Source organism: Cuculus canorus, chromosome 3 (assembly GCF_017976375.1).
Source record: "Cuculus canorus isolate bCucCan1 chromosome 3, bCucCan1.pri, whole genome shotgun sequence".
NCBI classification, from domain to species: domain Eukaryota; kingdom Metazoa; phylum Chordata; class Aves; order Cuculiformes; family Cuculidae; genus Cuculus; species Cuculus canorus.
The window spans coordinates 5,646,730-5,661,836 of record NC_071403.1 but is presented as its reverse complement, the minus strand read 5'-3'; the positions used below and the strand labels follow the sequence as shown (position 1 = coordinate 5,661,836).

The 15,107-nt window shown below is 39.9% G+C and overlaps 1 protein-coding gene across 4 annotated transcripts in view; it reads right to left on the bottom strand.

The window, feature by feature from the left end:
* Positions 1-15,107, bottom strand: part of ARHGEF10 (Rho guanine nucleotide exchange factor 10) — a 108,349-nt gene that overhangs the window by 75,276 nt on the left and 17,966 nt on the right. For 3 of the 4 annotated variants that reach the window (XM_009558891.2, XM_054062426.1, XM_054062427.1), the window contains exons 2-9: positions 12,789-12,959; positions 11,049-11,339; positions 9,783-9,846; positions 8,514-8,593; positions 7,017-7,073; positions 4,173-4,336; positions 1,847-1,963; positions 504-618 (exon numbers count right to left, since the gene is read on the bottom strand). In XM_009558891.2, the coding sequence (XP_009557186.2) occupies positions 504-618; positions 1,847-1,963; positions 4,173-4,336; positions 7,017-7,073; positions 8,514-8,593; positions 9,783-9,846; positions 11,049-11,339; positions 12,789-12,959 (1,059 nt within the window). The remainder of the gene's footprint in view (positions 1-503; positions 619-1,846; positions 1,964-4,172; positions 4,337-7,016; positions 7,074-8,513; positions 8,594-9,782; positions 9,847-11,048; positions 11,340-12,788; positions 12,960-15,107) is intronic. The other variant, XM_054062428.1, reaches the window with a different exon arrangement.

Genomic DNA, 15,107 nt, shown 5'->3' with positions numbered 1-15,107 from the left:
AACTGTGAAACATCAGATCAGTTTCTTTTGCTACTTGCATTCTTAAGCATGGAAAGCATCTGCTACTCCTTGGCCATGATTTAAATAGTCAACTATCCCTCTACTGAAAACCACATGGTAACAGCAGCCTTTCCTGACATTCAGGAGTTACTCAGTGGAGGGAGCTGGACAGACTTAATACTTTAACATAAGTCCCATACTTCCATCTACCAATACCGAGATAGCATCTACAATGCTGTTTGGTGGGATTTTTAAGCAAGTGGTCTTAATCTTTGCTGTCCTCTTTCTCAGGTCACACAGGTTCTCACACCAAACCTAAAACTACTCAAGATGCATAGACCATAATCCCACTGAACTGAATATTACACCACAGCTTATTGACGTAAATCTGATTTTGTGCATCCAGCACGCACCTCCCAGTACAAAAACCTGCTAGGCCATTCAGTTACTTTCTCAGAAATGACTAGCAAGAGTAACACACACAGTACAATTGGCACACGTACCTTGAGAAATGAATGATTTTGTTCTAATGAAAGAACGACCCTTTTTCACAGCTGCTTTTGTCTTTTCCAGCCCATCTTTGGTACCTTCTCTAGCAGCTCGCATCAGCTTTTGCATCTGTAGGAGACAAAATACAGTCTACATGTTCAGTGAATAATAGAAACATATTTCGGCATATCATGCAGAAGACTTTTGATTAAAATATCCTTAAAAAGAACACTCTCAAGTAGTTTAGACTACAAATATAGCTCAAAGACAAAGGAATATATATATTAAGTACACAGATCCATCAAAGCTCAGATCTGATCACCTGTACTTGTTCTTAATAAAATCAAACCTGGAGAAAGGGATTTACTTCATGGCAATATTGTATGCAAGCCTAAACCAGCAGAAATGCTTAAGAACCCTTCTGCGTCGAGCATCTGAACTCAAAATAGTCTCATATGTTCATCTTTACATTGTATAACAAATAAATATTATGAACAGGTCATTAACAGAAGGGTTCTCTTCTGTCTTCCAATGTCCCACTAACTCTGCTGAAGTATTTCTGACTTAAAGATAACACCCCGTAGTCAGTTCTATATTAATTATATTCTTAAATACATTGTTTTGCAGAAAATGTTAGAACTATTAATTTAATTAATTGAAGAAATGAGTTGATTTAATTAAGAATTTGATAATTTTACAGCACACTATTACAGCAAAAAGAAAATTAATGTAAAAAAATAAAATGAAGTGTTGTTTCGTTAGGAAATGCTTATTAAAAAAATGCTTTGTACTTTTGCTTTCCCAAAATGCCACCATGGCAAAAAATCCTTACTACCGTGAGAGCTGCACTGACAACATCAGTGACATCAGAACACAAACAAAGCTATCTTGCTGCAATCAGGCCATTTCTTGGTTTGAGCCGAAGCCTTTAGCAAAAACCCAGCCTCTCCACACTGGCTCCATTCAGAATGGAGAGCAGCAAAATTCTGACTCCTACAGTCTGATCCCATGTGGCCGGAGAGCCAGGGTCACGCTAGATGTGTGGAGCTCATCCGGCTCTCCGAGAGGCACCAGGGCTGTAAACCTGTCACGCTCTGGGATACGGGTACCAGTCAGCAGGGAAGGACAATGCCCTGGCTTATCTTCTGAAACTGCTACCATTAAAAATAAGCATGAGAAAATGTTCTTGACAAAGTACTTTTAAGACAAACTACACAAGATAATAATCCAGCGCATTTCGAACTTATTTAATACAAATTATTGCCTGCTTTTTCAATTTATTATTAAAGACAACATTGTCTGTGTTGGAAAAAGCAATCATTTAAACGTAGCTAGTTACAAAAATCAACTACACTACCTTCAGCTCATGTTTTTGCTTTAGTTGCTGAATCTCTACTGCTCCCACAGTGTTTGCCATCAAATCTTTCATCTTTTTCTCATAATGCTCCTTTAAACGCGTTAGGTCATGAGAAAGCTACAGTGTATAAAAAGACACAATCTTTTCAAAAAGCCCGCAGTGCAAAATTCATGCTAAACTACTCGCGTATACCATGCACATTGCCCAGGCGGCCTACGGACACACGGACAAGCAAGGGAAAAGCATCAATGAGGGAAGCACTGACCCAACGAAAAGTTGACTGTCACTCCTGCACACTGCTGTAGTTTCTGAAACTCAGCCAGGTGCCTTTGTGCTACGCCGGCAACTATGGAAACAGAGGGACAAAGTCGCTTGGCCTAAGCTAAGTGCAGATTAATTGTGTTGCGCATATCTCTTACAAACCATATGGAAAAAAAGCATCGACTTTACCCACAAGCAGCATTTGGCGGAACACAAATCCTAGTGAATATGTCTGTCTATCCTTCAAAAGGCATCCTTCGAGGCCAAGTTGGATGGGACCTTGGGCATCCTGATCTAGTGGGATGTCCCTGCTCATGGCTGGGAGTTTGGAACTAGATGATCTTTAAGGTCCCTTCCAAGAGAAACGATTCTATGATTCTAAGTGGAAGAGTTCTCAAAGGCTGAAGAACCTGCAGAGGTTCCTGGCACCTGAGAAGATGGAGATTGATGGTGCCAGTGAGCTGGGCAAGGCAACACTAACAGGAAAAGATGCACACTCTTATAATTCCCAAGCACAGGGGAATTGGGAAACATATGTTTTCCCTTAGCTCTATCATAGCCTCATTGTATGACCATGGGTGTAACCATCTTGTACGTTAACATATCCATTTCCAGGGTAAGGAAACTACCCCAGAAAAACGCTCTGCAATACTAATTAGAAGTTGTTAAACATCTTAAGAAAGCCAGATAAAAGAGGTTAAAATGTAACTGGGAAAAAAAAAATAAAATATTTGGCATGCTTTTCAGTAGCAGTCCAATAGAAAACCCCCCAGCTTGATGTCAGCACAGCTATTTGGCAAGAGCTGAAAGCATCAGGAAAGAGAAGGTCTACAGAGTTGAAAACAAAAGGACAGGTCCATCATTTAGCTCCGCTAGGCTGGGTCAGGACGCGATTACCTCCACCACGATGATTCTGGCACTACAGAAGTATAATTAAGAACAGCATCTGCTTCACAGACTAGAGGTGTTTAAAAGCACAAAAAGCCTTTCTCTTTAAATAAATAAAATAATAATTAAGACTCATAAGGAAAAAGTGACTTTGAGGGCAAGTCATACCAGCACTTAAAAATTCAAATCCCATCTCCAACTTTCCCATGCTTTTCAAAGGACACTAAAAACAGTAAGCAAGGCAAGTCCCTCACAGGCTCTGGAAGATTATAGAAGGAAGTATGCTGGGATAATACCATGACAGCCATCATAAAACCTGAGGAGAACTGAGAGTTAGTGCAAGGAATGGATATAGAGAACAAGTGGAATGGTTTCTGCCTGTGTTGAAGTGTCAGTGCGGGGAGGGTTGGGGTCATTTTTTGTTGGTTGGTTGTTTTTTTTCGCTTTGGGTTTGGTTTGGGCATGAGGGCAGAAGGAAAGGAGCCAAAGCAGTGACAGCATAGGAGTCAGGAGCAATCAGAAAGATGCCGCCAGGACAGGCACCTATGCCGTCAGTGTCTTCCTGCTTCCCTCAGCACAGATGTAGCCAAAAATACTTGACCAGAGATGGGCCACACATGAACTTCAGCCACGCCACATCTGTTCTCTCCTTAATAAATGCTACAGACTTCTCTTGGATCACAAAACTCTTATTTTCAGGGGTTTTTAAGCTCAGTCACCTTCAAACAACCAAAGTGATACAGATCTAAGACAGAAAGGTGGGGAATGCTGGCAAACAGTTTTATGACTTTTGAGCACTGGAAGGATCCCAAAACTTCAAGTCTTGTCAGGCTTATTCTCCTTTGTTCTTCATGTTATTTTCCAAACTCACCTACCACTTATACTTGTCCAGTAACTGCAAAAAAAGAAAAGGTGAGGAATCGCTCACAAGCAAAAATTATCTCATTTTTAACTTCACTCTTATCCAGTTTCTTATTTTTAAGGAGCTTCCTTTTAACAATTTAATCTTTTCCCTGTTACATTTTGTTAAGGACCATCACCGCCACACTCATTCATGACTCCTTTAAAAAGATGCTGTCAGCATTTGAAACTGGATTGAGGAGAAGAGAACTACAGGCAAGAAAAGCAAGCGCTGGGAATCAGGATACGATGACGGGAAGCACTGCAGGATACATACATGTCTCTTGTGGTTGACTCGCAAAAAGGAGCTGGGAATTCCATTTTTACACTCAGAATCACTCTGTTCTTCATAGCTTTCAAACTCACTTGAACTCCACCCATATTCCAGCGAGCTGTTTCCACCATCATCACCATTTTCAACATCATCATAAATCATTTCCTCTGCAAGAATTAAACCCAAATTTAAAAAGTTGCACTGAAATTCCTGTATATTCGGAAGCCAAAAACCTTGTTCAAGATGTACTCCAAAGAACTATACGAACTTTTATATGCACATTTTTATATGTGAATTAAAGAGATCTAATATTCAAACAGCCAACATAGGTCTTTGTTGAAACTAGAATAATAAAAGAGGACAGTGTTAGGGGTACACACCACGATCCTTTTTAAAACACGCCTTTCTCACATTACACTGTTCTGTCCAAATCCCACAAACATGTTTTAGAAGAAATTAAAGGGAAATTAGAACTCTGGCTGTGAATATGTCTGCACTGAGGAGAAGCATCTTTCCATTTGCAAGCTTGCCATTCGTCCCTAGGAACATCTTCATGATCAGCTCAAACAATAAATGCTAAAACACTGTGAGAATCAAAAGAAAATGTCACTACTTCAAGCAGAACAGGACAGACCAAAGTAGCACAGAATCTGTTACACTATGATATTTTATGACTCATCACTCTTCAACTCCACCAATGACGAGGAGTCTCCCACATCTGCAAGATACCTTGCCCATTGTCCAGTCTAAAAGGCTGAAGTATTAACTTTTCAAGATACAGAAAACCATATTGCAAAGGCTGACTGAATTATCTCCTGTTAAAGACACAGGTCTTTTCTTTGGTACTGGTGTCAATTAGGACAAACTGACTCAAAACAAAACAGAAAATTCTTAATGCCTCCTGTATCAGGAGGTAGGTATACACTCTATGTGCTGCATCATTTGTCATTACAAGTATAGAAGTGTAGGCTCTTCTGCCAGCAATCCTTTATCAGAGGATATAAGGGGATATCGAAGGATATAATGTTTCATTTAAAAATGTCTCGCATTAAATTCAGGAAACAAAATTTGTGTTTTCATTTCAAGACTGAAGTTTAATTTAGATCGAGAAAAAAATATTCGAAAGAAAAGCTGAAGTCTTTTACACATCCATCAAAACCCTGGGTTCTGTGATTTAAAAACTGTATTTTGACCAATAATAATATTTAAATACTAACATCAGTTAAATTTGTTACAGTTAACACAGAGGAATCTTCTCTAATTTGGGAGAATCGGATTAGAAGATTTTTTTTTTAAACCTCCATGGATACAAGGATATCAAGATTATCCTTAAAATATACCTACTGAATAAGACCTTTTAGTGGTAATCTGCACAATTGATAATTAAAAGAATCATCACAGTGAGTCAAAATAACTTCTAAAAGTCAAACTTTTGCAATACCAGTATTGGGGAGGCTATAAACAGTGCCTTGATGGATGCACCTTGTCCATGTGCTAATGTAGACTGAGCTTCGACTGTGACTTTTTCGGAACAGTTGTGTTTCCCTGATAAATGTACAATTATTAAACATAAAGTTCATGAATGAACAAGACGAAATTTCCCTCGCTCCCTATTTTCTCAGAATCTTTCGATGTCTTTGGGGACAAACAGAAAACCAAAATTCTAACTAAACTTTTCTGAGTTAAACTAAAAATTCTGCCCAAGATGCTCAGCAGAGCTTTGCTCCACGTCTCATACCCACCCACAGCTCAGCCTTCTGGCCTCGGTGTATGTGTTTCCTGCCTGAGCAGCCACAGTACAAAGGTGTCCCAGCCCAGAGCAGCAGAGACTACTGAGGGATCTTCCAGTAATAAAAGCATTTAAGGTATTAATGTAACAATACTTTGAATAATAAATGAAACTACTTTCAGTGGTGCCTAAACTCCACCAAGGACAAGAAAAGAAAATGTTACAGCTTTAAGGATAAATGCGGCTTTCACACAAGAAAGCTTTTGTTTTCTTGAATCATTAACAACTTCAGTATCAAACACCTACACCTTCTGAGAGCCATGAAAAGTACTTGCCAAGTTCCTAGTAACCCAATCCACTCAAACACAAAACCTGTTAGCAGCAGCCAAGCTTTAAGCACAGTCTTAACTATAACCAAAAACTGCCAAGCAAATCTGAGCGAGAGTTTGGTGAAATGAGCTTCTTGAGCACCAGCTCCACGATTCCCAGTAAAGGTTAAATCTTGGCTCCAACAACTACTTTAAGACCTATTCTGTCCCTTCCAAATACACATCAGAAGCTTGACGACACCAAAGCTGAAATAAAACGTTTCTGCAGAGTCACTGTCAGGATGGTAAGCAGCTGCTCTGGATTTCCTCTTCCATCTATCAAGTGTTTGTATGTCGAAGGGAGACTTACAAGAATAGAGCAGTTTTCTACATAACCAAGAAAATGATGCATTATCATACATTATTTAACTATTTCAAACACTCTTTTCCTACCTGCCTTGCCCAGTTTAGGTCACTATAGCTACAACACCCAACATTGTAATTCTCTAATATACCGAATACTTCAAGCATTTGGGACAGTATCTATTGGAAAAAAACAGAATTCATCTTCTGAGAAGAGCAGTGTAGAAGACCTACTGAGATAAAGTCTTTCAAAAGTTAGTTTAATTCTGAATGTTGTAAGACATACCAATTACTGACACAGTGTTAATTCTATATTATTCTATATAATGTATATAATTCTATATACATATATTTCAGGTACTTAATGAACGTATCTATTCAGTACACATGAGCATAACTCCATACTACAATGCTTTCAATGTGGTCTGTATTACAAAGACCTCAAACCTGGTTCAGAGTCTGAATTTTCTCTTGGTACATCATCGTAAATTACTTCATCTGGGTCTAAAAGGAAAACACAAAAAAAAATCAAATGAGAAATCCCCTAAAATTTGAACGGAACCAATAAACAGTGTTTAAAAGGCATTTGAACAATGCCCTTAATAACATGTTCTAGATTTTCATAGAATCATAGAATCGTTTAGGCTGGAAAAGACTTTTAAGATCATGAAGTCCAACTGTAAACCTAACACTGTCAAGCTCAACACATTTACACGTCTCTTAAACGCCTCTAGGGATGGTGATTCCACCACTTCCTTGGGCAGCTCATGCCCGACAACCTTTTTGGTGAAGCAGTATTTCCTAATATCCAGTCTAAACTACCCTGGCACAGCTTGAGGCCGCTTCCTTTCATCCAATCACTTACTACTTGGCAGAAGAGACCAACATCCAACTCGTTACAACCCCCTTTCAGGTAGTTGTAAAGAGCCATTTTGGTCAGCCCAGAAGTGGTCAGGCAGCTGGACCAGATGATTGTTGTAGGTCCCTCCTAAGCAAAATATTCTTTTGTATACTAAAGAATTTTAGTTATATTGGCATATATGAGTACAATGGAGATATAATTCATTCACCACTAGCATTTTGCCAATACATCTAATCACTGTTCAAATAACGTTATAATGCACAAAAATAGTATAAGGTATTTGTGAAATTTCACATAGTTTTATCACGATGACCTTTGGTAGTCTGAAAAGAGAAAACCACTTCAATAGCCAAAATGTCTTCCTCCTTTTTACAGCACTATTGTATGTTCCGTGCCTGTCAAGAGCTGCTCATTGCCTTACTAAACAGCTGTAGAGAAGCTGTCTCAGACATTTATTTAAAGAGGACCATAATTAAACAATGCAGTGATCACTATAATATACCAAGAGGCAGGACAAGGATGCAAATTCTTTAGTCGCTTCACACGATGTGTAAGATAAACCACCAGCTCAGCAGGAAAAGCTGAAAACAGGCAGGATATCCTGTCCTCAAACCACATAGTCTCTGTTGTAGTTTAAAATGCAGCTGCCAGCCAAGACCCAAGTGCACACACTAAAAAGTGGCAATTCCTTCCCTTCCACACTCTCCAAGAACTAACTGCCAATTACTGTGTGAGATGTCATATCCAGTTGCAGAGCAGACTCTGAACTTGAGCAAATTTCCACTGTACCTGTACTGACAGAGCCAAATTATTTCCTTAAGACAGTGACTAATGACTCCATAGATTCCAAAAAGCACTCCCTGGAAAAGAGAATGTTAACTTTCTTTCAAAACACACAATTTTATTACACTGCTGAATGTTTTAACTGGTATAACTTGGTTCTGGAACATATATGAAAAAATACAGTAACAGTTAATATGGACATTCCCTGTAAAGTAGATAAGTTCATATACACATATATTGTTAATCACCACTTAAAACTGACCTTCTAGAGTTGTACTTTGGTGCTCACTGATACTTACTTTCCATCCATGCTGTATTTGCAGGATCTGCAACCCATTTGGCCAAAGCATCATCTTCTCTCTTGGCTTGGTTATCTTCACTTGAAAAATAGGCCATAAAATAAAAGCATTAAAAGCTACACCACAATGTTTTTAAACAACTGCCAAGACAAGACAATAAATACTTTGCTGCCTTCCAGCTCCTACTCCAAGGTTGCTGTCTACTCAAAAACTCGGCTTCAGTAAGCAATTAGGAGATTAAGAATCTATTCAATTAAACAGCCTGACAATTTTAGTCAAGAAATTGAAAATGCATCCCTTCGAATCTCAAAAAGTATTTTTCACTTGAGTTCTTCTACCAGAACACAGAAAGCTCTCTTAGAAAGTGGTGAAGTGCTGCTCTTTCACTGTAAATAAGACTAAAGATATACCAGGCTACATTAGGAGCTGTCAGGCTTGACAAGGCTGTTATTCTCCTCTGGTTGGTGCTGGTGAGACTGAACCTGCAGCAGAACGTCCAGTTTTGGCTTCCCAGCACCTCTCCCTTCTAGAGAAACTGAAGTGACCTCTAGAGAGGCCTTCTTTAGAGAGATGTGGAGAAACCGAAGCTGGAGACTAAAGCACATGGCCTACAAGGAAAGAGGTGGGAGACACAGAGCTTATTTCATCTGGTGAAAAGGATGCTCAGGGACGATCCAACAGCAGCACCAGTTATCTGAAAGACAACTGTAAAGGTGATGGAGTTGGGGTTTTTATGTTTGTTTGGGCTTATTTGAGGGGCTGATTTTTTCAGTGCCAGATAATACACAAGGGGAAGGGTCAACACGCTGTGCATTGGAAGATTCAGTTTGGATATCAGGGAACAAAATTCACCAAAGGGTAGTACAGCAGCGAAAAATGACCAGGAAAGATGCAGCATCTCCATTCTCGGAGGTTTTCAAGGCTCAGCAACCAAGGCCACGGCTGATCTAGATCTAATGGCTTTTTGGCAGTGGTCCTGCTGAAAGCAGCAGGCTAGACTACAAGATCTCCAGCAGTTTGTTGCAGCTGACATTGCTATGACTCTATAAAAATTAAACCTAGTTCCTTCAAAAATATCATGCACAGTTATATATACAAGACCTCAACCAGTGCTAATTTTGGTACACAATCAGAGGTATCAAGTTAAGAAAAATGAAAATAAACAAACATGGAAGCATCATTCAAGAAAAATAAAATATTTATCTAACGTAAGCTTTCTTAGGCATTCAGGTTTTACAGATCATTAGAACATGTTCATCTGGCAATCACCTATTTTGAGTCTCCTCTGAGTTGACAGAATTACAATGACATTCTTCAGTTGCTGACTGCACACCTGCCAAGCAGACAAAAAAAACGTAATCATCAAAATGTTTGGAATAAAATGTCAGCGTGGTTCAAAAAGTACATTTTAGCATAAAAAAAACCTTTATTTTTCTAGTTCAGTGCTAATGAATAATCTGCTTCTGTACAATATTTTTTATTTTTAAACAAACAAATCTAAAAAAATTAGAAGTTTCTTCACATTATCCATTTTTGCAAATGAAAGAATTCAGAGATGCAGCCATTTGGTATAAGAGCTGTTAAGAGCAAATTACATGCATTTAATTCTGATCTCTCAAACATATATTCCTCTACGGGCAGTAACAACCACACAAACACATTTGTCTTCACTTGCCAAAATTCCAGGCTGAAAAGAAATAAAAAGGTTTAACAGTATATGGAACAAGGGAATTACAGCAGAATTACTGCCCAGCTAAAGAATGGTATATTCGAAATATGAGAGAGAAAAAATGGGCAGGAGCTTTCTGTTCCTCCTGCTCTCTTGACATTAAGCTGTCAGCTTTGCCAATTTTGGTTACACGATGGGGGACTGTTCCTCTTTCTGTAATAATCCATAGTTATTTCCCTTTCAGGTTTCCCCTTATGTCTAAATTGTACTAGAGAACAAACAGAATTCATCAAATTGTCAAAGAAAAAATCCCACAGCAACCCTAATCCACAAGAGTTGGAAAATAAACAAACAGAAGTGCATATAGAAAAGGTGAGAGGGACAGGAGCTCTGCCAGGACCTAGATAAAGCATGATAAGGTATAAGAAGAAAGCAATTGGCTTGAACACTGAACTATGGTTCTGTAAATTCATTACACTAAAAGGGAATTAGGATTAATCATTCTTAATGGCAAGATAAGACACGAGTCCTCTCTTGTGCTGTCTACTGCAATTCGGTGCCAGCAAAACAAAGGTCAAGCATCACCAACTTAAAGAAAGGGTGAAAAAGTACCGAGTGAGTACATTCATTTCTCCTTATGCATCTTTACTTAGGTGGTTCTTTTAAAGAAACAGACATTTTTCTTCCAAGTCTGACAAGAAATTTTAGTTCATACTGCAGGATAGAGGGGTTTTTTTCCATTTTGACACAAATACTCACACACACGCCCAGGGGGAGCATTACAGAAACATTTACAAAGCAGCACAGGTACCTGAAATTAAACAAGGATTCGCTGACAAATAAAGTAAGATGCATAAATACAGTACCTTCTTCATCGATAGAAACACTGCGTATTATAACAGGACTGGAGTATGCCGGCAGTATCAAAGGTAAATTAGATGGAACAGCATAGCCACAAGGCACAGGAACAGAGTATCCACTGGACAAGAGTGGGCTTGCACATTCATCTTGAGGACTTGGTTCTGGTGATGAGGATGGATCCTTGTCTTGGATCGGTGAAATATTTATGACTGAATAGGGATTTACTTTGGCTGGAGTGCCTTCTGCAGTAGGTTCTGATGTTTGTAGCTTCTCGCTGTTTTCTAAATTACCAGCTCCTTTAGTTGAAAAATCAAACAAAGACAAAGCCTTATTTTTCATACCTGTTCAAGCTGCTTAATATTGCTCTTCGCAAATATCCTAAACACTGATATGATCCTTACTACACAAGTTGTTTACAATCTATGACTCGTAAAATTCCCACACAGTAGTGCAATCCTCTCCATTATACAGAGGAGGAATACAACAGCAGCAAAACAAGCTGGCTGACAAGGATGTCTATGGGAAAAACAATAACTAGATTATAAATTCTGAACAGAACGATTTCTGGCAAGTAGCCAGGGTCCTCTTTTGCTTGTCGTAAGCACATGACTGAAGACAGCCTTAAACCTTGAAGGTTAAAATCTGGATTCTAGAAGAATTTGGATCTTATAAACACAAATACAAGAAATATTTTATGAACAGAATCATAAAATGGTTTGGGTTGTTAGGTACCTTAAAGCCCATCCAGTTCCACCTCCCTGCCATGGGCAGGGACACCTCCCACTGGCTCAGGCTGCCCAAGGCCCATCCAACCTGGCCTTGGACACCTCCAGGGATGGGGCAGCCACAGCTTCACTGGGAAACTTGTGCCACTGCCTCACTACCTTCATGGTGAAAAACTTCTTCCTAACGTTTAACCTAAGTCTTCCCCCTCCCAACTTAAAGCCATTAGCTTTAATAGCTATGAGGAGAGAGAAAAATCACTGGAGGGGCACTCCTCAACGACGAGTCGTGAAAATATTCTATTATGAAAAGGGGAAAGAAAATAACCTTCCAAGTTTTCCTCTTAGAAAATAACTTTCTTTTACATAAAAGCTCCTGGCATTTCCTGAGACAAGCAGAGGTAGAGCACAACCAAAGGCCACTCTGAAGGATGCTGCAGAACTGCATCCCAAGCAATCACAAGTTTGAGCTGTGAATACAACATCGCAAAAGGGTGAGGAAGCAACAAATTTTCAAGGAAAGATGGTGTTTAAGTTCCGGACTACACTTCAGCACTAGGAACATCTATACGTGCTGCAACAAATTATTTAATGTTTAATAAAACAAGACTACTGTTTATGAACAAAATTCATGCATTCAGTCTCCATTTATTTTTATGCGTGTCACCTTAAGATCAGCAACCAGCAAGCTTGGCTGTGAAAGCAGCTTATCTCGAGCCATTCACATACGTCAGAGCTGCAAGGGCACAGAGTTTTCCCGTAGCCCAGCACCATGACTGAGACCATCCAATCCACTGGTTTGGGTGTCACATTTGGATGGCAAACCTCACAGAAATTATATGTGATGGTCATTTGCCTTGTCACAAATACCAAGAGTGTGACTAGCAGGAATATTCAATACACGTCCACAATATTTCCATGGAAACCTCTTTTTACAGGTATTTTTATTGCATTGTCAAGAAAAGACATGCTATAATCAGTCTGGACTATTTAGACTAGAGGCTAAACGATGGGTTGACTTACCTGTGATGTAAACCTCTTGGTGCTCTATGTTATTCTCAGGACCTGGGGGAGGTGGAACAAGGGCTTGCCGGTCTGCTTCTGGTATCTCATCTCCACTGTCAAAATCAAACTGTTCTCCCTCATCCTCCTCTTCACCGTTTGTATCCATGGCTTTCGGTTCATGCTCCAGAACTGTGCAGAAAGACACACTTTTGGTGGTTTGCTCTTAATAATGGGATCAGTAAGTGTTTCACATGACAAATGAAGCTTATACAATGAACCCTTAGATTTTTAGGTTACTGGTACAGAACAAAAGCTCCTTGACATGATGGTAACGTCATGCAATTTTCAATAAATCCTTTAGTGTCAACAATGAAATTACTTGGAAAACAATTAAGAACTGATAATGCAAATACGCCTCCTTTTGTCATAATGAACCAAACCCAAAACGTTTTTAGGAAAACACTTAAGCAGCCCATTCTTTAAACATGGAAAGTTCACAGATCAATATATTTGTACAAGAATTTCTGGACTTTATAACTTCAAGCTATTTTTCCTCTCTAACTGAAACTCTTCAGTCTATTCTTTCTTAACAGCGTCAAAATGCCAGCAAAGGTAACTCTCTTCATACACATCACGAGACAGGAGCAGGCTGGTTTTCCTTCTCCAGTTTGAGACAGTTTTATACCAATAACCTTACGTAACATACTATTAACCCTATTACTTTGAGGTGTGGAGGTGACTGTTCAGGTCTTACTTTTCAAGAAGGAAAGACTGAAATAACTACACCCTAACATGGCCAGAAAATGGGAACACGGGGTGTATTTTTCTCTTTGCTTGTGAAGACCCTGCAACACAGATTTGGCACCATACACAGGGCTGAGGATGGAGGCAGGAAGAAGTGCTGGGCAGTTTCCTCCGATGGTGTTGGTTTTACCCACAGGAGCCTGGAGAAGCCATAAAGATTTAACCTCCTCATTGCTTTACTACTGCTGGGTTTGCTGTGCATTTGCATCGTAAGAAGCCTGCCCACAGCATTCAACGCTTCTGTCGAACACCACACAGACAAGGGACAGGCAGAGCAGCTCCAGGGAGGGATGCTCAAACCCATCAGCCTCCTCACTGCTTGCAGAAGCCCTCAGTGCAGCTCCTTGAAACAAGAGGGCTTCATCCTTCCCTCTCCAGACTTTTCTCAGCTGCTTTCCCACCTTCTGGAGGACAAACTCTCATCAGAAGTCCCCTAGAGGCAGAACTGTCATCTGTGGAAATTTCTTGGCTCAGCTGACCTTCCTCTCAAGCTCTTCCTCAAACCCACGATGGATACCTTTTATACAGGTGTTCAACAACATATTTAAAATATTATAAGAAAACTCACATAGTTATGGCATAAAAATATATACTAAAACAGATACACATGCAAATACAATAAATGTTATAAAAACACATGTGAAGTCGACAGAGTTCCCTCTGTCCCCTCTTCAGGTAACGTAATATGAAAAACAAAGTCTTGCAAGGACAACGGGAGCTCCTGAGTCATGACGATATTATCAGCTTTTCCACCATCCAGGACATGCTTTGTATCTTTATGATAAAACCCACAGAAACCACAGCTCTGGACTGCTTCGATTGTCATGGTAATCAGCATTCCTGCCAAGGCTTCTGTTTCTTCAGGCAGGCTGAGCCAGCATATTTTATCACAGCCACAAATAACAAGGTCTTTCATGCAGCCTCTCCGTAGGATAAAAGCGAACTAATTGCAAAAATAGTAAGGAACAAAAAGGAGTTATCCTGCATTCACTGTCATGGTTTATGGCTGAGACAGCAGGACATTTAACTTAATTTTGATGCTTTTTAAAAATCCTTCTGTACAAAGTCACCCTTTGGATTGAGGCCTTTCATTACTGCTTTTGTCCATTAGAAATATTTTTCGGGGAGGGGGAAAGATGCAAAAAATCCTGCAGAGCTCGTCCAAGTGATTCAAGACAAGCACAGCATTTTTCCCCCTTCAGGATCCATCTGACCAGACTGTACTACTTGCTGCTTGACAGTAACTGGTGGAAGGAGGGAAGGAGGGAAGGAAGGAAGGAAGGAAGGAAGGAGGGAAGGAGGGAAGGAAGGAGGGAAGGAGGGAAGGAGGGAAGGAAGGAAGGAGGGAAGGAAGGAAGGAGGGAAGGAAGGAAGGAGGGAAGGAAGGAAGGAGGGAAGGAAGGAGGGAGGGAAGGAAGGAGGGAGGGAAGGAAGGAAGGAAGGAAGGAAGGAAGGAAGGAAGGAAGGAAGGAAGGAAGGAAGGAAGGAAGGAAGGAAGGAAGGAAGGAAGGAAGGAAGGAAGGAAGGAAGGAA